This window comes from Mobula birostris, chromosome 8, assembly GCF_030028105.1.
Source record: "Mobula birostris isolate sMobBir1 chromosome 8, sMobBir1.hap1, whole genome shotgun sequence".
Classification (NCBI taxonomy): domain Eukaryota; kingdom Metazoa; phylum Chordata; class Chondrichthyes; order Myliobatiformes; family Myliobatidae; genus Mobula; species Mobula birostris.
This window is the reverse complement of record NC_092377.1, coordinates 142,450,120-142,474,016: the sequence shown is the minus strand read 5'-3', so window position 1 is coordinate 142,474,016 and position 23,897 is coordinate 142,450,120. Positions and strand designations below refer to the sequence as shown.

Genomic DNA, 23,897 nt, shown 5'->3' with positions numbered 1-23,897 from the left:
AAACAGCACTGTCCACCTACGCAGCAGCTTTGAGTGTCCTATGGACACAGAGCCCAAGACCTCTCTATTCCATCACACTGTTAAGAGACTTACCATTAATACTATATTCTGCCCTCAAATTTGACCTACAATTTGAACTACTTCACAGTTATTTGAGTTAAAGTCTATCTGTCTTTACTCAGCCCTGTTCTGCATCCTATCAATGTCACGCTCTAACCTCTGACAACCCTCAAGACTATCCACAACACTCCCAACTTGTGTGTCATCAGCAAACCTGCTAACTCACACTTCTACTTCCTCAAATAGGTCATTTATAAAAATCACAAAGGGGAGGAGTAACAAACCAATTACTGCGGAACACCACTGGCACCATTCTCCATGCAGAAAGCGAACTAGCTACAACCACCCTTTGCCTTCTCTGGGCAAGCCATTTCTGGATCCACAAAGCAATATCCCCTTGGATCCCATGTCTCATTACTTTCTGAATGAGCCTCCCATGGGGAACCTTATCAAATGTCTTACTAAATCCATATACACAACACCCATTGCTCTACCTCACCAATGTATATTGTTACGTCCACATTCACTCAGGCTCCTAAGACATGATCTGCCCTATAAAAAGCCTTGCTGACTATCCTTAATCAGATTATTTCTCTCCAAATGCTCATAGGTTTGCCTGTCAGGATCTTCTCCAATAACTTGTCCAGACTGAAGTAAGAAGCACTGGTCTATAATTTCCTGGATTATCTCTACTCACTTTATTGAACAAGGGAACAATGTTTGTAACCTTCTAATCATTTGGCTCTTCTCCCGTCCCTATTGATGATGCAATGATCATTGCCAGAAGCTCCGGCACTGCTGCACAAAAAGCCTGGGTATTATCTCGTTCATGCCATAAGCCCATAAGATATAGTAGCAGAATCATTTTTTCTCCTCCTCAACCCCAGTTCCTGGCCTTCTCCCCGTAACCGTTGATTGCATGTCCAATCAATAATCTATCAATATCTGCGTTAAATACACTGAATGACTTGGCCTCCGGAGCAGCATGTGGCAACAAATTCCACACATTCACCACAATTTGGCTCAAGAAATTTCTCCGCATCTCTGTTTTGAAAGGGGGTCCTTCTATCCTCAGGAGGTGCACTCTTGTCCTGGACTCTCCCACCATGGGGAACCTCCTTTCCACAGCTACTCTGTCTAGGCCTTTCAACATTTCAAAGGTTTCAATGTGATCCCCCCTCATCCTTCTGAATTCGAGCGAGTACAGATCGAGAGTCATCAAACATTTCTCATATGATAACCTTTTTTACCTGGAATCATAATTGAGATCTTCCTCTGGACCCCCCTCAATGTCAGCACAGTTTTCCAAGATGAAGGGCCCAAAACAGTTCACAGTACTCAAGGTTAGACCTCACCAGTGCCTTATGAAGCCTCAGCAACACATCCTTGCTCTTGTACTCTAGACAGCTTGGAATGATTGCCAACATGACATTTGCCTTCCTCACCACTGACTCAAACTGCAAGTTAACCTTCAAGGTGTTCTGCACAAGGTCTCCCATGTCCTTCCGCATGTCAGAATACTGGATTTCCACCCCATTTAGAAAATAGTCCGCACATATATTTCTACTGCCAATGTGCATATTCCAACATTGTATTTCATTTGCTACTTTCTTGCCCATTCTCCTAAGCTGTCGAAGTCCTTCTGCATTCGACTTGTTTCCTCAACACTACCTGCCCTCCACCAATCTTTGTATCATCTGCAAACTTGGCAACCAAGCCATCTATTCCCTCATCTAAATCATGCATATACTGCAAAAAAGAAGTGGTCCCAAAACCAACCCCTGTGAAACACCACTAGTCACAGGAAGCCAACCAGAAAAGGATCCTTATTATCACACTCGCTGTTTCTTACCAATCAGCTAATGTTCTAACCATGTTAGTATCTTTCCTGTAATACAATGGGTTCTTAACTTGGTAAACAGCCTCATTTATGGCACCTTGTCAAAAGCCATCTGAAAGCCAAATATACAACATCCACTGTATCCCCTTTGTCTATCCTACTTGTAATCACTTGAAAGAATTTCAATAAGTTCATCAGGCAGTATTATCCCTGAAGGAAATTATGCTGACTTTGTACTATCTTGTCCTTGTGTCACGAAGTACTACATCACCTCATCCTTAACAACTGACTTTAACAATTGTTATGAGGCGGGAAGAGAAGGTGGTGGAGCGAGGCTGCACGCAGCTCTCCGGTGACAATGATATCCTATTTGTAATGAGGACACCCTGCACAATTCTGATTTGATGGATACAGACGTGAGAAGCACAGAGGAACATCCAGAGAAATTTCTGAAATGTCTGGTTCGCTGCCACTACTACTGTGTGATCAAGAATCTCTGGAGGGTAGGTCCCAAAATCCCTGGCTTTGTCTGCTGCTGACGACCGAGGCTGGAGTCGAAGCGTTCGGCGGAGATGGTGTTTGGTAATCGGTGTTGGAGGGCTGATCAGAGCTCTAAGTTTTTTGACGACTCAGAGTCGGACTGTGGTCAGGCATGGCAGGGAGAGTTTTCCTCCTTCTCCCATCTGTGTGAGATGCGGGACTTTCGAGATGCTTTGAACTTTTTTACTGTGCCATGGCCTGTTCTTCATCAAGTTATGGTATTGTTGCACTGTTGTAACTATATGTTATAATTATGTGTTTTTTTGTTAGTTTTTCAGTCTTGGTCTGTCCTGTGTTTCTGTATATCACACTGGAGGAATATTGTATCATTTCTTAATGCATGCATTATTAAACGACAATAAAAGAGGACTGCATGTCCTCATAATCTAATCTAACATCTTCCCAGCCACTGAGATCAGGCTAACTGGTCTATCATTTCCTTTCTGCTGCCTTCTTCCTTTCTTGAAGAGTGGAGTGACTTTAGCAGTTTTCCATTCCTCTGCCGCCATGCCAAAGACCAATGATTTCTAAGAGATAATTTCTAATGCCACCACAATATCTAACGCTACCTCTTTCAGAACACTTGGATGCAGTTTATCTGGTCCGAGTGACTCATGCACTATTAGGTCTTTCAGCTTTTTGAGTACCTTCTGTCTTGTAATAGTAACTGCACCAACTTCACTTCGTTCACACACAACTACTTCAGGCATACTGCTAGTGTCTTCCACAATGAAGACTGATGCAAAATACTCATTTAGGTCATCATCCATCACCTTGTTCCCTGTTGTAATGTCTCCTGCCTCATTTCCTAGTGGTCCTAAACCCACTCTCATTTCTTTTACTTCCAACATACTTGAAAAAAAACGTTGATATTATTTGCGAGCTTGATTTCAAATTCCATCTTTTCCCTTCTAATAATTTTTTGTTGCTCTTTGTAGCTTTTTAAAAACTTCCCAATCCTCCATCTTCCCACTAATTTGTGCTTTGTTGTATCTCCTTTCTTTTGCTTTTACAATAGTTTTCAATTCCCTTGTCGGCCATGGTTGTACTATTTTATATGAGTATTTTTTTTTTTCAATTTTGGAATATAATTGTCCGGCATCTTCTCATCTTTGTTCCCAGATACACACGCCATTGTGGTTCTGCTGACATCCTGCCAGCAGCTCCTTCCAGTTTACTTTGGCCAACTGCTCTCTCATACCACTGCAATTTCATTTACTCCACTGAAATACTGCTACATCGGATTTTACAATCTCACCACCAAATTTTAAGCTGATGTCTATCATATTGGGATAACTAGTTCCTAGCGGTCCTTTTATCTTAAGCTTTCTAAATGCCTCTGGTTCATTACATAACACCCAATCCAGTATAGCTGATCCCTTGGTTGGCTCAATAATAAACCGCTCTAAAAAGCTATTTCTTCGGCATTCAGCAAACTCACACTCTTGACATTCATTACCCACTTGATTTTCCCAATCGACCTACATGTTAAAATCTCCCATGACTGTCATAATATTGCCCTTTTGACTCACCTTTTCTTTATCCTGTTGTAACCTGTGGTCCACCACCCAGCCACTGCTGGGAGGCCTGTATATAAATGTTTTCAACATCCTTTTACCCTTGCAGTTTCCTAACTCAACCCGCAAGGATTCAACATCCTCTGTCTTTTTACTGATTTGTTGCCACTCTTTACCAGGAAAGCCACACCAGCCCCTCTGCCTACCTTTCTATTTCTCCGACATAACGTGTAACCTTGGACATTAATGCAAACTGCAACCATCCTTCAGCCTCGATCCAGTGATGGCCACAACAACGTAACTGGAAATCTGTAGTTTTGCAACAAGATCTTCCCCGTAGTTCTTATACTATGCGCATTTAGATATAACACCTTAAGTACCATGTGACTTATCTAGCTTAAAACATTTCATAAGGTCCGGCACAACCCCTTTCTTAATATGTGTACAATCAAGGGTTTCCATCCGCTGCAAGTCATCTGCATAATTGCCAAGGTCCTTTTCACTGGTGAATACAGTATTCAGTAACTACCGACACTACCTCCTCCAGCTCCATGTACATATTTCACAATCGCTCTTGATTGGTCCTATTTTTACCGGCTGATCCTCTTGCTTTTCACATAACTGTAGAATTCCTTGGGGTTTTGCTTAATCCTGCTCGACAAGGCCTTCTCATGGCCCCTTCCAGCTCTCCTAATTTCACTCCTGAGCTCCTTCCTGGCACCCTTGTAATTTTCTACAGTTCTAACAGTCCCCAGTTTCTTGAAACTTTTGTTAGCTTTTCTGATCTTCTTAACTAGATTTTCTACATCCTTTGTAGACCATAGTTCTTTTACCCTACCATCCTTTCCGTGCCTCAATGTAACATACCTATACAGAAGGCCATGCAAAAGTTCCCTCAATAATTGTTACACGTCTTTCGTGCTTTTTCCTGAGAACATCTCCTCCCAATTTATTTTACCACGTTCCTGCATAAGAGCATCATATTTACTCCTATCCCAATTAAACGTTTTCCTAGATTTTCTGCTTCTATCCTTTTCCAGCATCATGGTAAAGGAAATCGAGTTGTGATCACTACCTCCAAAATGCTCTCCCACCGATAATCTGACACTTGACCTTGTTAATTTTCGAATATCACATCTGGTACAGCCTCTGTTCTAGTTGGACTATCTACATATTTCGTCAGAAAACCTTCCTGAACACAGCTAACACACTCCACCGTGTCTAAACACAAAATAATCTGCAGATGCTGGGATCAGAGCAACCTTCACAAACATCGACTCATCGTTTCCACAGATGCTGCCCCACCTGCTGAGTTCCTCCTGCGTGTTGTGAATGTTGCCTCCACTCTGTCTAAACCCCTTGTTCTCAGGAGATGCCAATCAATACTAGGAGAGTTAAAATCACCATTCGCAACAACCCTATTATTACTGCACCATTCCATAAACTACCTCCCTATCTGCTCCTCGATGTCTCTGTGTCTATTGGGCGTGGGGGTTCTATCAAACAGAAACACCCAGTAAAGTTATTACCCCATTCCTGTTACTGTATTTGACCCACAATGACTCAGTATGCAATCTCTCCATGACCTCTCCTTTTCTGCAGTCGTGATACTATCCTTGATTAGCAGTGCCTCTCCCCTACCGCTTTTGCCCCCCGCTGTCTTTTCTTGAAACACCTAAAGCCTGGCACACTCAGCAGACATTCCTGCCCCTGGGACATCCAAGTCTCTCTCATGTCCACAAAATCATAGTTCCACGTATTGATCAACGCTCTAAATTCATCCACCTTGCATATTATATGCCTTGCATTAAAATGGAAACATCTCAAACCACTTGGATGAGTGTTTCTTTGCTCTATCATCTGCCTATCCTTTCTCATAAACTCCCTACATGCTGTCACTATTTGTGCACCAACAGCCTCATCCTCTGCCTCTTCACTTCGGTTCCCATCCCCTTGCCTGAGTTTTCAGTTTGTGTAGCCGATGAAGATCTGTATGTCCAGACAAACCAGAATTTATCAAACCACTCATTTTGGTTCAGGATTAATACGACAATGTGAATACGTTCCAATGCTGCCTGTGATACACATTGACGCACGAAAAAAAAATGTTCATGTGAAAACATTAGTGCACACGGACACAGATATCCTAAACTCAGTGCAGTGCTTCGCCAGCAGATCCAGGACCAATTATTGGATAAAATGTGATAACGCTTAGCATCACATTTGCCCCTTTATCTGATTACCTAATCCATTATATATCAGATCGCAAATGATCCTGTCCCTCAGTAGCATCGCATTCTGTTGCTCCTTACTCGGATCATCTGATTTTGAAACTCATTTGCTATATTTACTTGTCTGACTTCAATATCTGAGTTTTCTTTCCCTTGCCTGATGGTTGAGCAACTTCTTCACCCAACACTCTCCCTGCATCAATCCGAAACCTGGCCGACTCCCTTGTATAGACAACTCATCAGAGATTTACCGTGCTTCACTATTTTGAAAATTTGTCATATTTTGACGTACAGTATTCCAGCGAATTCCAACATGCATTAGCCTGACTCTGATATTTCAGCAGTCGTAATAGTGAATAATCAACAGTTCTCTAAAGTTCACAATGTTTCCTCCTCTCACCACCACTTAGCAAACTCACATATCTGAATTCCATCCATGCTCACTTAAAGGCTTGATTTCCGCTTTCAATTTCAAGGTATAGTTCCTATGATTTCGACATAACAAAATAAGACCTTGCTTGCAAGCCCTGTGATAGAGAAGATAAATCTCATAGCAATGGCTGATTACATCCATGGTAACGGATTAATCTAGTTTCCCTCATTCAGTCGCACTGCAGGGCACACACGTTCGGCACATGTGAAGTAGATTCAATGCGAAATCTATACGATTTTTTGCATTTTCTTGCCCCAAACATGTGGCTTTCAACTGTATTTAGGTTTTCATTCACTGACCAACGTTGTGTCTTGTAAATTCCCTCTGATATCCAAATAAATTGTAGAGCCTTTGGGGCAGTGCTCCAGATGGATTTGTGGTTGTGTAGTACAGTGTAGCTGTAGTATAAAATGGAAATCCTGAAAAAGGGGAGTTGATTGTCACAGCCCACATGAGCAGCTAGCCAAATATATATTTGTATGAGTCAATGACTCTGATTTCTCAACTTATTATTAATCGCGACATCAGTTTAGATATTTTCATTGCCACCGTTTAACAATATTCACCTGAACACAGGACACCAACACCCGTGATGTCAGAAGAAGATTGTTTCGACATTGAACTCTTGCAGTTTCGGAGGTGCGACTCATTTCCTTCACATTGAATGTCCGTCACCAACACGGGCCGTTCATTCCCTCTATACTTCGATAAGTTGTAGGCAGTTATCGCAGAACCGCAATGCAGTTGTCTGCAGACAACGTTTGTTTCATTGATAGTCCAAAATTTATCATGCAGTCTATGCCAGGTACCATTATCATACACCTCCACTTGGCCATCGCAGCAGCTTCCCCCATCGTTCAGTCTCAAGGGCCAACTTTCATCTACGATATTGAAAAAAATGGGTAAAAAAGTTAATATCAATCCAAAGTATACTACACATTTTCAGCTATTACTTGCAAAGTATGTTTTATACATGAATTCCCACTTGTTACTGAGAATGCGAGAAATATCAGTAAACGTCATCGGTCAAAATTAGAGCTATAATATCTATTTCTGTAGTTTATTGCAGAAACATGGATTGAAGACGTGCAGCAGACTAGTTAAACTTTGAATGAACTGATAAATGCTGAATGTATTACATATCCTAATATCTCATCAACTCTTCTGTGTTGATGTGGGTGGGTCTTGCGGAAGTTTCTTTCCTTTGTTACCTAACTGCAAAGTCAAGCATCCCAGAACAGGTTTGCTACTTCTCCCTGTGTTGGGTTGGAGTGGTGGGGTGGGGTTGTATGGAAAATTCACACGGATAAAAATATGCCACGGATTTTGTCTTTGAAACCAAGTGGATTAAGATGTGAAATCATAGAGGTGTACAGGATGACAAGAGCAATCTGTAGAGTCAGTAGAGAGAGACTTTTCACAATGGACGAAATGGCAAATACAAAAAGGCCTAATTTTAGTGTCACACACACAAAATTCCAGTGGAACGCAGCAGGCGAGACAGCATCCATAGGAAGAAGCACAGTCAACGTTATGTCAGGACGAAGATTCTCAGCCCGAAACGTCGACGGAGCTTCTTCCTATGGATGCTCTCTGGCTTGCTGCGTTCCACCAGCAATTTGTGTGTGTTCCTTGAATTTCCAGCATCTGCAGATCTCCTCGTGTTTGTGCTAATTTTACTGTGGTCGGATGAACGCATAGAGGGGCCATCACAGTTAAATCCTTGACACAGAGAGTGGTGTGTGCGTGGAACGGCCTGCTACTGGTGTATATAGAGGCGGATGCATCAGGGACATTGAAGAAACTCTTAAATAGGCAGACGGATGATAGAAAAAAAATGGACATTTGTGCAACAAGGAATGACTAGACTAATTTTAGAGTAGTTTAAAAAGTCGTGGGCCGAAGGGGGAGTGCCGTGCCGCAGAGTTCTATGTTCTGCGAAACAATATCGGGTTTCCTTCTTACTCAGCCAGTTTAAATGCAGTCCTTCCTTTCACATTGCCTTGTCACCACCCTTTCAATAAAATCAATCACAAGCATCTTGCCAAAGCTACTATCCTGCTCTATTAATTGTCATCATCCTTCTTCCTTTTGTGCAATTATCATCTAAATGTCAGAAAATATTCACTCTATACTAAAGTTTCATCTATTCGTAATATAACGGAAATAGCCTCGTAGATTATCATTGAGAAACAAAGGAACGCCAACCATCTGCTTGAAATCACAATCATGCATGGTCGCCACTAAACGGCAGATATATTCAATTGCTTAAAAGGCTACCATTCTGAAGATCTCTCCGACCAAAGAACAGTTTGTTACAGTCATACGTTCACTGTGACTCACCAGTGCAGATAAGACTGGCGTCATTCCCATGTGAACAGCGAATCTCCCCCCAGGCTGAGACTGAACAATCAGCTAATCGGGACTCATTTCCCAGACAGTGGTAGTTATCCTTCCACATCGGCCCGATTCCTTTGCCAAAGTTAGCACTCTTGGCAGTTGCGTTTACTGTACCGCACTGTAACTGTTCGCAGACCACGCTTGCATCTTCCAGGCTGAAGTGCTCATCACAAAGTGTCCCCCACTGGTCTCCATGCTGGACTTCCACACGGCCAGAGCATCTGTTCTCCCCGCCAACCAGTCGTGGTCCATCCTTCCCTGTTTTAGTAATAACTGAAGACAGTTAATTTCTCCCAATAACAAAGCCGGGGAAACGAATACTACAAAGAAAGTACTTCATGTTTCACCTTCTGCATGACTGAACCGCCTTCCAAATGTGACTGTGAATGAAAGGTAATGCACTGAATGCAGCCTTGTCTTTCACCTCGTTGGCTCTGAACCATCTATTCCCAATGCCCAATTTTTAACACAATAACGACCATTGCTGCAAACATTAGGCCATATCCATGACAAGCACGGCTCATTCCATGCATTTTATACAGCACACTTTCTTTAATTAATGGTCCCTCATTTCATAATCTTTGATATGTATGTATATTCTTCTCTATTGAATTATAAAATCTCTCTGAGCAACACCATCTTCCATGGGAAATGTTGTTGACCAATCAGTTGCCGATATGTGGCGTTCACTAACCACTTTGCATGTCACACTGTTCACTTTATTCTCATTTAATTTCCTTCAGCTCATGATGGTAAATCCTGATGACCGGTCATCGCCAAGTACACTCATTTCACAATTGCTAGGAACTGCGGAACTATTCCAGTGGTGCTTAGTATTGTGCCTTTCTAGAGATATACATAAATATTGATGTGACAGCATAATTGTCTATCGTTACTCCATTGTGACTTTGGGGTGATAAGAGGTGCAATATTCGGACAGCACCTGCCCTATTCGTGTTCCAAAGTCTTTCAATTTTCTCATTTCATTCAGTGTATTTTTGATGTTTTTCACTTACTGATTTCAGTAAGGAATGGCTATATCTATTAATTCTGTGGTTCTTTCATATTTATCCTGTAATACTGCATACAGTTGGTTATTATCGGTTGTTCTACTTGTAATAATGGACCGGTCGTAATATCATTCATACGACTCTGCCTCTAAAACGGGTTTAAGCTTGTATTTATAGTGCAGCATGTTTCATTTAATGAATTTGTATTTTGTAGCAAAAGGAATTGGTGACTCAAGTTTTATCTGATTGTTATGCAGTATTTCATGGCTGTTATTGTTCTTCCTGCTGCTGTCATACGTATTGATAATAAAGGTTCATATGAGTGTATCGTGTTTTCTAAAATCTGGCATTTCAGTTCTCATTTTTCATTGTAAGTTTTCCAGATTGGTTTCCAACCAAGATATTATGTCAACACGGTATATTAATATGGGCAATGTAAAAATGTGCAATGCCCTCTTTATGCTTATACTGCTGAGCTTAGCTAGATGATTTTCTTAAGCATTGAGGTAAATGCCATTGAATCGTTCCCTTTATCACACTATGATTTATTTTCTTCGCTTGCTGATAATCCAGAGACTTACATGTGTTGTATTCATTCGTTGGTTGATTGTAGCCTGCTCTCTGTTTTGTATTCCATTAGTTCTATTGCATCTTTCTTTCTGTTTCGTGTTCTGATTATAACTAGCCGAAACATCATGTTTACATCTTAAGAAAATGGTACTAAAGCATTAATTGCTTTAGCTTTCCTGATGAAGGAGTGAATAACTTCAAATTGGCCATGTATCAATGAATGTAGGTCATTATATTTATCCTCTCAGGTCAAGCTGGTAAAAGCTGAGGTACAGGCATAACAAAGTACAATCATTTCTCAATTACAAGAACTTTCGTATTGTTCTCGTGGTGTTTAGTACTACTTATTTCTGAAGTTTTACGCACATTGTTCTGTGAACCCAATTGTATAATGCTACAGTATAGTAACTTTCTGATGACATCAGCTGTAGATATTATTATTGGAGCAAAATATATCCTGTTAATGTTCCATGGACTTTCAATTCCATCTTTTAATTTAGCATATTCCTGTTGTTTTTTTTCTCCTATTTATTTCTGGATATTTTGTGTGTTTGGAATGACTCTATCTATTAAGAAAGCTGTCCATATTTGTCACTTTTCACGTCGATTGCCAATGGTTTTGATAGTGGAATTGATGCAGTTGTTACGAAGATAAATGGAGTGGTAGGTAGTGCTGAGGAAACAGCGTGGTTGCAGAAGGACTTCGACAAACTGGAAGAATGAGCACACAGTGGGAGATGGAAAACAGTATTGGGTAATGCATGTTCTTGTATTTTGGTAAAAGAAACAGAAGTACAGCTTAGGGGTCCTCCTGTAAGAATCTCAGAAGGTTAATTTACAGGTTGAGTATGTGGTAGAGTAGGCAAATGCAATGTTGGCATTTATTTCAAGGGGAATAGAATGCAAAAACAATGAAATAATGCTGAGCCTTTACGGAGCACAGGTCAGGCCGCATTTGGAGCATTGTCAACAGTTTTATGCCCCATATCTCAGAAAGGATGTTGTTATTAAAGTGAGTCCAGAGGAGCTTCATGAGGATAATTCCAGGAATGAAGGGGGGAACGTGTGAAGAACATTTGGCAGCATCTGTACTCACGAGAATTTAGAAGAATGTGGAAATGGTGCGGGGTGGGCGGTATTCTTATTGAAACCTACAGAATATTGAAAGGACTCGATAAGATGGATGTCGAGAGAATGATTGCTATGGCAGTGGTGTCCAGTCTGAGAGGGCACAGCCTCAAAATTGCGAGGTGACTCTTACGAACCGAGGTAAGGAGTACTTTTTTAAAAAGCCAGAGAGTAGTGAATTGTGGAATTCTCTGCCAGATAAAACGGTAGAAGCCGCAGCTATATTTATATTTAACGTGAAAAATTGATTGATTATTGATTGGTCATGACCTCAAAGGTTATGGTGAAAAGGCAGGAGTATGGGTTTGAATGGGGTCCGGGATCAAGCATGATGGAATGTCAGTGCACAGTCCATGGAATGAATGGCCCACTTCTGCTAATATTCTTATGGTCTTATTGTCTTCTCAAATATAACATCATTTTGAAAAAATGAGTAGAGTTCAATTTTGAAAGCTCACAGGAAGGTACAATAAAACTCGTACAATACAAAACCAAGTAGCAAGATATAGCACAAACAATGGACGAATATAAAACATTTCCATATCTGAGATATCGGCAAGCAAAGAAAATAGATCATATTGTGAAGAAGGGAGAAGTTTTAATAGAATTTACTTCAAGGCTCCTATATATTAATTGTTGATATGATGAATACATTGACCAAATATATTAATTAATATATTGAATGTCTCCCAGAATTTTTAAATGGTCCTTTTCCAGAAGTAAGATAAATTAAGTGTGTATATTTGTAGAACACTGAAAAATTGTTTATACTTCTTCAAATTATAAAGGAAGAAATCCATGTCGTTATCTTTCCGGAGAATGTGTATTTATTTTCTTTAGTTTCTGCTTTGTTGTAACATTTTTGAATTACCTCCCATGGATGTTCATTAAAATTTTCAATGATAATTGCATTTTTCCTGATTGTATGAATTTATTGATTGTATGATTGACCGCTTTTCTTAACAATGTCTGTGTATCTATCTATTTATTTATACTAGTGCTGAAAGCTTTCGCATAGCCTTTTTAATTGCAAATAGCAATAATAAAACTATCCACAAAGTCTTATTTTCCCACTACTTTCCTTACGTCAAAGAACTTTTTATAGTTACAGGGATTGATTATTATGCGATCGCATTCTATATGCAAATAATATAGTACATACTGTACTTGCTTTAAATTTCAACCTAGTTTAGTAGACAAAACATGCATTCAGATTTAGCCTTTTACTTTCAATACCTTATTGGAAATTAAATTGATGTGGATTTGTGTTTGCAGGACCTTTTTATTTTCTTGAATCATTTCTAAGATATATTTGTACACTTATTCTCTTCTCTGCTAAAATCTTCTTTGATTCCAATGACCCTTTCAGGTGTTCAGAAAGATTCTCAATGAAATTAGCAAAGTGCCCCGTCCTGGTCGAAATCTGCAGGGCACTCACAAGCCATCTCTTGTCTGAGTATTGACTGCGTCATTGATTTTGTTTTCTTAGCCACTTTGTTTCATCATTGTTGACGGCATTATGCTTAAGTCTGAAGCGCGAAACTCCGATTGCAATGCCACAGTGTGTCTCAACACGATTTTCCTGTACACTGGAGTGGACAGATTTTCCCAAACCAAGGCTTTCTACTTTTCTACCCAATTTTCTACAAATTCTATGTATAGTTCCTTTCCCAAGGAAGGTCAAATTTATTCAACGTGATCCAAGCATCAATGCATTCATGAACATACAAAATTGCGGCAGCAGTGATGAAAGGCAACCAGGTTACTTGTTAACTCGCTTTCTTGCGAAGAATACAAAGTCTGTTGAATACTTCAGCATTTAGCTTATTTTACATCTGTTGTTGGCGATTTACCACAGTTTTAAGTCAGTAGTGATTTCCCAACTGCTATTTCATTTTCTTCATTTTGTCATTATATGGTCTCTGATTTAATTTGAATGATGTTTTCTGAAGATGTTTGACATCTGTTGCCTGTATAGTGTAATACAATTTCTGATTAAAAGCATTAGTTAACATCTTGAAATTGTCTTATTTTTACGTTTGTATTTGCAGTAGTTTGTTGTGTTATTATAATGGTGTTGCAGGGCTGACATCATATCCCGCAAGCCCATAAAGCCATAGCACACTTCAGCGTTCTTAATTTCACGTATTTACTTGCACCCCTTTCCTTCCATTTCACTGACAATAATATTATCTACCATTTTTGCTGATTTGCTTATGTCACCCATATCTTTTCAGTCGTCCATCCGTGCTTGTTTTATTTCTTTTTTTTTTTCAGGCAAATCCCTAATGATTATAGAACATCGGCGCCCTGATGCTGAAATAATTTGACAATATACCAACTTCCATTACTGTACGCTATCGTAATTTATGCGCTGTGCTTTGACGCCTGAGCCCTGCCTCACCACATCTAAATTTCCAAATAGATGTATTCTTAAATTTCTCATTCAGAACCCCAAATGGGACTCAATCATTAATGTTAAACAATGCAAAATTCTTCAGGTCCACCCTTCAATCCCGAAATTGTCGATCATTATCACATCAGTATCACATCGAATGGAACTACAATATAGATGTCCTCAATGATAAGAATTTTTGATAACTCGTTTTTGATTTACAAGTGCCATCAAGGTTTTCATATTGATTTTGTACTCACCAGAACAGATTAGACTGACATCATTCGTGTGGTTGCAACCATGATTCCTTGAAGAAAATGGACAGTCCAGAACGTTTGACTCATTACCCCGACAGTTAAGTACACCGTTCTGTATAGTTCCAGTCCCCGCTCCAAAATGGGCTCCACCGAGCACAGAGACAGCGACTCCGCATTGAAGCTGATGGCACACCACATTGGCATCTTCCATGTCCCAGTGCAGGCCACACACCGTTCCCCAGATTTTACCAAACTGCATCTCCAGTCTTCCTGAGCATTCCTCATGCCCGGACGCCAATCTTGGAACTCTGTGACCTGAAATAAAAAGATAGAAATGACAGTCATAATAATGACAAGTATAACACCGTGCAGTCAAATCCAATTGAGTTCAGATTATTTCAGATTCCGAATTCATAGGGATTCAAATTTCATCTCATGCAGATGACATGCTTTCCTTCCTCCTTTCTGCACCGCAATTATTTGGTACTGGTAGATTAATTTTGGCACCATACTGATCAGATTTTACTCAAATTTCACAAGCTGATGCTCTGTCTCTGCAAATCAATCGCTACAGTCATGAGAGGAATTATTCTCGATTCCGAGTTGAACAATCTTTCTGTCATAAGTGCATTCAGCCAGTTTGACCACTTGTCAACTTTACCGACTTTTACATCAGGATATCAGCATACCATCAGCAGCCTCAATTCTCTTTTTCCAAATTAATTGGGGACAGATAATGACCCTTAAATAAACCAGTTCCCCTGCTTTAAATCAGATCATCTGCTATCCCATGACTGGAGTCCCTGCAAGAATATATATGAATGTACTTCATTAATGTTCAATGAAGCCATTTCCCATGAGTAACCCTGCTCTGTAATATGAGGAAAATGTTCCCTGACTTGCTGAACTTATTAATATCCTATTTCTACAGCTATTATATTTTAACCGCTATAACATAACATCTCCATAATCTTCGCTAAAAATAGTCCCATCTTGTCCATATTTCTTATAACTCAAACTGTCTAGTCCTATCAAAAATCCCTCTGATTCTTCTCTGCACCCTCTCCAGCATAAGACCGTCTTTTCAGTAGCATAGAGATCAGAACTGCACACAGCAATAAATGTGCATTCGGACGGACATCGCGCACATCAGTAATCTGACGACCCACAAAGTGCTCACATCCCCGGCCGATAAGGGAAAGTATGCCAGATGGCTTCCTCACAACCCCATTTGTGTTGTCACTTTCACAGAATCAATTGCTTGTTCTCTCTATTCATTAACACCTCTCAAGATCTACTAATTCACTATGCATGTCTTACGCAGGTTTAAATTCTAAAAAATATATCACTTTGTGCCTATCTGAGTTAAGCTTGAACGACAAGTCCTGTGCACACCTTTCCATCTGATCCAGATCGTGATGCACCGAAGGACAAATTTCTAAACAATGCACCGTGTCAGCAATTTTGATGCCATCCACAAACTTCTGTGTCATTCCACCTGGATTGTTATACAAGTATTTAATATACTGTGATAATAAAATACTGTTCTCCGTTCTCAAAACTGAATGAACAACCCTCCGTCACCACCCCCTCTGACCTATCACCAATAAGAGTTTATATACAAATAACTACCTCACTCTTTAACCTCTTGGTCCAACCTGCCATGCGGGTCCTCATCAAAGACTTAAGTTATATCTATGGGGAAAATATTTTCTACCTTGCACTCGTCAATCGGCTTGATTAGCTTTTCTAGAAGAAAAAAAAAGCTTGAGCAAATTGGTGGTACACTGTTTCCCCCTAGACAAAGCCAGTCTGGTTATCCCAAATGCAGAGCGTTATCGTCTCAGAATCCTTTCTTCGAAACGTACATTTCACTGGAGACAGAATCATCAGTACTTATACCCTTGGCTTATTCCTGCATCCTTCGTAATAACCAGACATTATTCGTCAGCCTGCAATCTTCTGCTGCCTCACACGCGACCGACATATGTACACAAATATTTGTAGTTTCTTCATGTTACCCACAATGGGCAAGGATAGCATTCAAAAACTTACAAAACATGTTTTTTAACAATGCGCTAGATCGGGGTGGTGGAAAATCATCTTCCTTGGCAGCGATGCGGGCTATTAATGCAGTAAAGCAGAAATGCCGTTGGATTCCAACCTTTAAGAAGAGAGTTCACATGAAGGAGATATGAACATGGAAACATTGCAGATGTCCTTCACTCTCTGTCAGGGCAACTTTATCCCCCTATCCATTTTAACTTAATTACTTGTTTTTAATGTTCTTGATTGATTTCTGAAAATCTAACCATCTTTCCCTCACATTTCTGCACAAATCTATCAGGTCGCATGTCAACCATGTTCATTTTGTCAAAAACAAGTTCAGTCTATCCAGTCTTTTCTCCATGAATAAAATCCTCTGTTTCAAGAAAACTCCTTGTTCGTCTCTTCGGCGACTCCTCAAGCAAAACCATTTCCAAAGTTTCTTATAAATTGGCTGCAGAGCTGCAGTTAGTATTCCAAGAGAAATAGTGTTTTACAAAGTTTTATCATGATGACCCAACTCCCTTATGCTTTATTTTGACCACTGATAGCAAAGATGCTATATGATCTCTGTTGGCGCGTGGCCAAGTGGATAAGGTGTTCGTCTAGTGATCTGAAGGTCGCTAGTTTGAGCGTTGGCTGACGCAGCCTGTTTGTCCTTGAGCAAGGCACTTAACCACACATTGCTCTGCGACAACACCGATTCCAATTTGTTTGGGTCCTATTGCTCTTAACTTGGACAACATCGGAGGCATGGAGAGGGGAGACTTGCAGGATGGGAAACTGCTGGTCTTTCATAAAACCTTGCCCAGGCCTGCGCCATGGAAACCTTTCAAGGCACAAATCCATGGTATCACAAGACGGATGGATGCTTATAAAGTATATGATCTCCGATATCCTCTGTCCTCCTATCTTGCCACTTTTTTTTGATCTATGAAGCTATGAACTGCAAGATCTTTCTATTTATCAAAACTCTTCAACATTCTTTCTTCCCTTCCTCCTTACTGTATCCCATGTCCTCGCTTGCTATAGTAAGCTGCATTCCCTCAAACTCATCGAGATAAATCTGCCAATATTCCACGCATTATTCAATTTGATCTATACATGGCCGCAGCTTAAGATAATATCCTTCTGCCTATTCCTATATTTCGTATCTTCCACTTCTTTAAAACCTGTGTGGACAACCATGTGCCAACGAGAACATACTGTACATACCCGAATCAAAAACCAGGAGGTTCATAGACAACTGATAGCTAGATTAGTGGCATTTAAAAGACAAAAAAGAGCAGGTTTGATTTAGGGAGGGCTATCTCACTTATTGGCTCTTCATGCTACCTCGGAGCACTTGTAAAATACCAACAGTTAAATCAGAGTGCTGCTTATTGACCATGGTTCAGTGCTTAAAACAAACGTTCCAACCGTTCTGATCGAACGATCCACAACTAGGCCTTTTGTACCATCCTCTGCAACTGGATCCTTGATTTCCTCACCGGAAAAGCAGTCTGCGCATTTTGGAAATAGCATCTCCACTGCGCTGATTATCAGCACTGGCGCACCTCAAGTATGTGTGCTTCGCCCACTGCTTTACCCCCTCTAAACCCATGACTGTGTTTAGGCACAGTTCAAATCACATCTGTAAATTCGCTGACGGCACAATTATTGTTGGCAAAATTTTAGATGGGAATGAAAAGGCGCACAGAATGAAATTTAGAAGCATAGAGACAAGGAAACATACAAAACTTACAGCAGAATACAGGCCCTTCAGCCCACAAAGTTGTGTCAAACAAGTCCCTCCCTTTGAAATTGCTAGGCTTACCTATAGCCCTCTATTTTTTCTGAGCTCCATGTACCTATCCAAAAGTCTCTTAAAAGACCATATCGTGTCCGCCTACACCACCGTTGCCCGTAGCATATTCCCATGCACTCAGCACTCTCTGAATAAAAAAAAAAACTTACCCATGACATCTCCTCTGTACCTACTCCCCAGCACCTTAAACCTGTGTCCTCTTGTGGCAACCATTTCAGCCCTGGGAAAAAGTCTATCCACACGATCAATGCCTCTCATCATGTTATACACGTCTATCAATTAACTTCTCATCCTCCGTCACTCCAGGGAGAAACAGCCGAGTTCACTCAACCTATTCTCATGAGGCATGCTCCCCAATCCAGGCAACATCCTTGTAAGTCTTCACTGCACCATTTCTACGGCTTCCACATCATTCCTGTAGTCAGGCGACCAGAACTGAGCACAGTACTCCAAATGGGGTCTAACCAGCGGCCTATATAGCTGCAACATTACCTCTCGGCTCCTAAATTCAGTTCCACGACTGATGAAGGCCAATGCACCGTACACCTTCTTAACTTGCACCCCAAGATCTTTCTGATCCTCCACACTGTCAAGAGTCTTACCATTAATACTGCCGTCATATTTGATCTACCAAAATGAACAACTTCACACTTATCTGGGTTGAACTGCATCTGCCACTTCTCAGCCCAGTTTTGCATCCTATCAATGTCCCTCTGTAACCTCTGACAGCCCTCCACACTATCCACAACACCTCCAACCTTTGTGTCATCAGCAAACTTACTAAACCATCCCTCCACTTCCTCATTCAGGTCATTTATGAAAATCACTAAGAGTAAGGGTCCCAGAACAGATCCCTGATGCACTCCACTGGTTGACCAACCTCCATGCAGAATATGACACATCTACAACCAATCTTTGCCTTCTGTGGGGAAGCCACTCTGGGTCCATAAGGCAATGTCCCCTGGATCCCATGCCTCCTTACTTTCTCAATAAGCCTTGCATGGGGTACTTTATCAAATGTCTTGCTGGAATCCACGTACATGTACACATATATGCATTTGTGTGGTATTGCAGCAACAACCTTCATTGAACCAAAGAACTGATGGTGAACTTGAGAAAGGTTCAGAAGAAGGCACAAGCACCAGTCCACATATGGAATGAGTTAGCAATTTCAAATTCCTGGGTGACAACATTTCCTAAACTATATCTTGCGTCCAATATATTGATGAAGTTACAAATAAGACACGATGGCGAATGTATTTTATTCGAGTTTGAAAAGATTTGATACGACACCAAAGACACTCGCAATTTTTTACATTTGTACTGTGGAGAGCATTATAACCGGCAGCATCGCATTCTGGTATGGGGTGTGTGGGGATGGCAGTGGGAGGTCTACCGCGCAGGATTTAAAGAAGCTACAGAACATTGTGGACTGAGTCAGCTTCATCTTGAGCACCAGCCTATGTAGCATTTTCTCTATATCTTGCTAGCAGATGAATTTCTCTTCTGCTTTTTTAACATTTGCCCTCATTTCCAGACCAGGTAGTGCAAAGCCTAAATATTAATCAAGTATGAGCTCATACGTGATGTAATGTGTTCCTACTGACTAAGTGTCAGGAATACAAGTGCAGCTCACATTATTTCTCCTCGACATTCTGAGATTGTACATCACATCATCTGTAACTTAGCAGTCAAACATGAACAGAACCTGAACTAGACGGGACGTACAAATGCTACAGCGACAACACATATGCAATCTTTAATTATCAGGCAGCAAGTGTCTCTTCTGATTCTCCCCAATATCATGTTATTATTGATGAGTCAAAATTCAGGAATGTCAGGCAAAGCTAACATGGATCAGCTCCCATAATGTTCAAGCTGTTTGAGATCATTCAGAACAAAGTAACTTATCTGAGTCCATTTCCAACATCTTAACCATCCTTTCTACCACAATGGGCACTCATTTTCTCCATTACCGGCACATAACTGTATTCAGTCTCGACCAAGTGCATTGCACTTAATTTCCATGTTACTGAAGGTAACATCACAAATAAAAGTACCACGAGGGAACTGGCTCAGGGGACGCGCAGATCCGCCATTGAGTCTCATACTACCCTAACACTGATTCAGCGTCATGTCAGTATTCAATGTCGTGACTAGTGTCTTGTCGACATAAAATAAACGCAAATGCAATAAATCTGATCTTAAACCAAAAATCCCGGAAATATACCTCAGGTCAGGCAGCATTTGTATGGAGGGAGTTGGAGTTGCTTTGTTGTTTCTTTATAACTTTATTTTGCAGCAGGATCTACATGGACATACGGAAGGAAAAATATTTTGCAAAGATGGTGATACAACGAAGGTGTTAACTCTACTTTCCGCTCCACAGTTGTTATACGGGATTGCATTGATTGCAACATCTCTTGACGTTATTTCACATTTCCAGCATCTGGCTTTTGGGAAATTGTTATTCTATATTAACAGATGCTATCTGTTTGGGTGCACTATAATTATGGAGAAACCAGGAGTTAAATTTTTATTGAGGTGTGTAAATTATGAGACGAATACACAAATCTTTCCCCCAAGGGAAGACAACTCCATGGCTCTGTTGATGCAAATGCTGGAACATGGAACAACTAAAAACATACTGTGGAGGAACTCAGTGAAATGTGCATTATTTCTGGTATAAAATTTCTCGCTGATTTCTTTCCGGATCACTGTGAACTCTGACAGCATTTTATCTTGCACCATGGATGCTACTTGACTTCCGAGCTCTTTCAAATGCTGTGTCGTGTCCAGTAGTGTGTACTCAATGTACGTGTCTAATTAACATCGGTAAAATCGGCTTGGTAACACAAATTGCGATCACAACACGACGGGAATAATTTCGGCATAACCCTATTTAGTTTCACGTCGCTGGCGGCGGGTAATCAGCCCGCATTATTTTACAGTCGGGACATCATAGAGTCATCAATCAGGCGGGATGGAAGGGACAAAATTCTGATTTTTACCTGAGCAGATGACACCACCATCATTGGAGTGACGCCACGCATAATACTTCCAAGTGCTAGATTTACACTCCCGCAGGGTTGCTTCGTTTCCGTTGCACTGAACATTGTTGGTTATAACGGGTCCGGAACCTGCTCCAAAGTGAGCCCTTCTCGGGGCATCCACCGCTTTACCGCAACCCAGCTCCCGGCACACCACAGTCGCGTCTTGCAGGTCCCAATTATAATCATACACAGTCCCCCAGATTCCCCGGTAGTGAACCTCCAGTCTCCCGGCGCATCGACTGCCTCCGTTCATCAACCTCAACTTCACGCTTTCTGAAAAATATCAGTTAAAGAGAGATCAATCTTTCCGTTAGTTTAAGATTCCGGCTACTGGATACTCAGTAAACCGCTCCCTCTGCCCACCCACCCCAAGCATTTAAACTCCGCAGGTCCATGTTATGATCCAACGAAAAATCAGGCTGTGGCAGACAACACATGAACTGCTAAACGTGACAAAAACAGACAGTAAACTCGTGATCATCCGGTGAACCGGGAGCCATCCGGTTGTTCCGGAGAACAATGCGTTTCCCAGAGAAAAGAAAGGATGAGCTGAGGGATCGTTTTCTCTTTTCGGAGAACAGCTGCCAGACTGCTCGGGTCTGTGTCCCGCTGCACTCAGCCTTAATCAAATCAGTGACAGAACCCACACTTGTTTGGACGGGAGGAGAAATTCCTCTAACTGGGGCTCAAAGGAGAAAGAGTTAAATTGAGTCTCAACGTGATATCACCCTCAACACACAAAAATAAAATAATTTGTGTGAACACCTTTAAGCTTTTGGACAATGTCAGCGGAGTCATTTCTCTGCTGAATCACTAAACGTAATTTCAGCTGTCACCTCTCAGCATGATTTTCAGTGACAATCAGACCCAGCCCTACGCGTAATGATAATTAAGAAAGATTACCTGACCGGTCAGGCTGACAATCCCCTGGACGCCCTAAAACAAGAAATAAATTATTAGATTTATTTCTGGAGCGATCGCGTTGGGACGTCGAAGCGGAGGTGTTTATGGGAAGCGGATTTAGACTTATCAAACTTATAAAGCCATCAGCGGGAAATGTCTTAATGATGTGAGGCGGTGGAAACCGAACTGTTTTAGAAGAGTGGTTTCACTTTCTCATATATTTGTCTTTCATGACAGCGTAATACCGAGTCGACAGCTGTTACTTCACATCGTGTTTTTGCATTGAAAATTACTTTCGGTCTGCTGACATCTGGACACATCCTCACATTGTGAGGTTAGAGGTCACATCTGTTTAGTTCTCTTCCATAACACCTGTAGGCGATTAGTCTGCCTCTACGAGTGTAAGGCAAATGAGTCACAGAAAAGTAGTTCTTTAGGACCCCGGTAATTACCCTACCCCACTCGCGATATCTCAAATTAGCCCAAATTAACTGGCTTTAGCAAGAAAAAAAAGTCACAGAGCAGTACAGCAAAGAAACAGGCCATTCAGCCCACTAATCCGTGCCTACCTAGTATTTTCCCTCTTCCCATCTACCAGCACCTGAAACATAGCCCTTCGTAGCCCTCTGACCTATGTACCTATTCAAACGGCTTTCAGTGTAGCAACTGACACCGCATCCACCAATAGAATTTACGGTTCTTGACGCTCGCGCTAACTTCTGAGTGTAGAAGTCTCCCTCTGGTTCCCAGTAAATATTTCATCTTTTACCTGAACCCACCACCAAATCTGAGGGAAAAGTCCTGCATATATTTACTCTATCTGTACTCGACATAATTTTGTATGTCTCTAAAAAGCTCTTCCCCAAATAAGATCTGGGGAATAAACCGCAAATCTATTCAACCTTTCTCTGTAACTCAAATCCGCCAGTCCTGGCAACATCCTTAGCAGTGGTGCGAGAAAGTTTGTGAACCCTGTTGAAAATGTGATCAGACATCTATATGTGCTAAAACTAGATGAAGAGAACCCAATTAAATAAGTAATACAAAAACACAATACTTGTTCATTTCTTTATTCAGAAAAATGATCAAATATTACATATATTTGTTAGAAAAAAAGTATGTGAACCTTTGTTTTCAGCAACTGGTATGACCCCCTTGCACAGCAATAACTGTGGGATGTTGGTGAGCTTCTTCGAATGAACTGCTAGTTTCATGTGCTTCCACAATATTTCTATAGGATTAAATTCAGGATATTGACTCGACCATTCGAAACTCTAATTAACATCTTTTTTAACCATTTTGGTGTTAATTTACTCTTGTCTTTCAGCTTGTTGCCTTCTTGCATTATTGAATTTCTCTCAAGCTTCAGATGACGGTCTGTTACCCTGACATCTCCAGTAAAATGTCTTGATATTTCTAATTCATATTCCCTGCACGATTGCAAACTGCCCAGGCCCTGCGGCAGCAGAGCAGCCCCAAACGATAACGTTCCTTCTATCATGCTTCACAGTTTGCATCAGGTTTTGGTGTTGGTGTGCAGTGCCTCTTTTCCTCCAAACATAGCAATGTGCATTTCTGCCAAAAAGTTTAATTTTTATTACATCTGTCCACAGAACACTGTCCCGGGAGTGTTGGAGAACAGCCATGTGGTCTTTTGCAAACTTGAGAATTGCAGCATTTTTTTTTTGGAGAGCAGAGGTTTCCTTC

The 23,897-nt window shown here is 40.9% G+C and overlaps 1 protein-coding gene across 1 annotated transcript in view; it reads right to left on the bottom strand.

Moving 5' to 3' along the window:
- LOC140202077 (scavenger receptor cysteine-rich domain-containing protein DMBT1-like) overlaps window positions 1-23,691 on the bottom strand; it is a 197,903-nt gene extending 174,212 nt beyond the window's left edge. Inside the window, exons 1-5 of the mRNA XM_072266938.1 lie at window positions 23,505-23,691; window positions 21,246-21,560; window positions 14,385-14,696; window positions 9,136-9,279; window positions 7,188-7,502 (exon numbers count right to left, since the gene is read on the bottom strand). Coding sequence (XP_072123039.1) covers window positions 7,188-7,502; window positions 9,136-9,279; window positions 14,385-14,696; window positions 21,246-21,560; window positions 23,505-23,691 — 1,273 coding nt within the window. The remainder of the gene's footprint in view (window positions 1-7,187; window positions 7,503-9,135; window positions 9,280-14,384; window positions 14,697-21,245; window positions 21,561-23,504) is intronic.
- Between the last annotated feature and the right edge of the window lie 206 nt (window positions 23,692-23,897).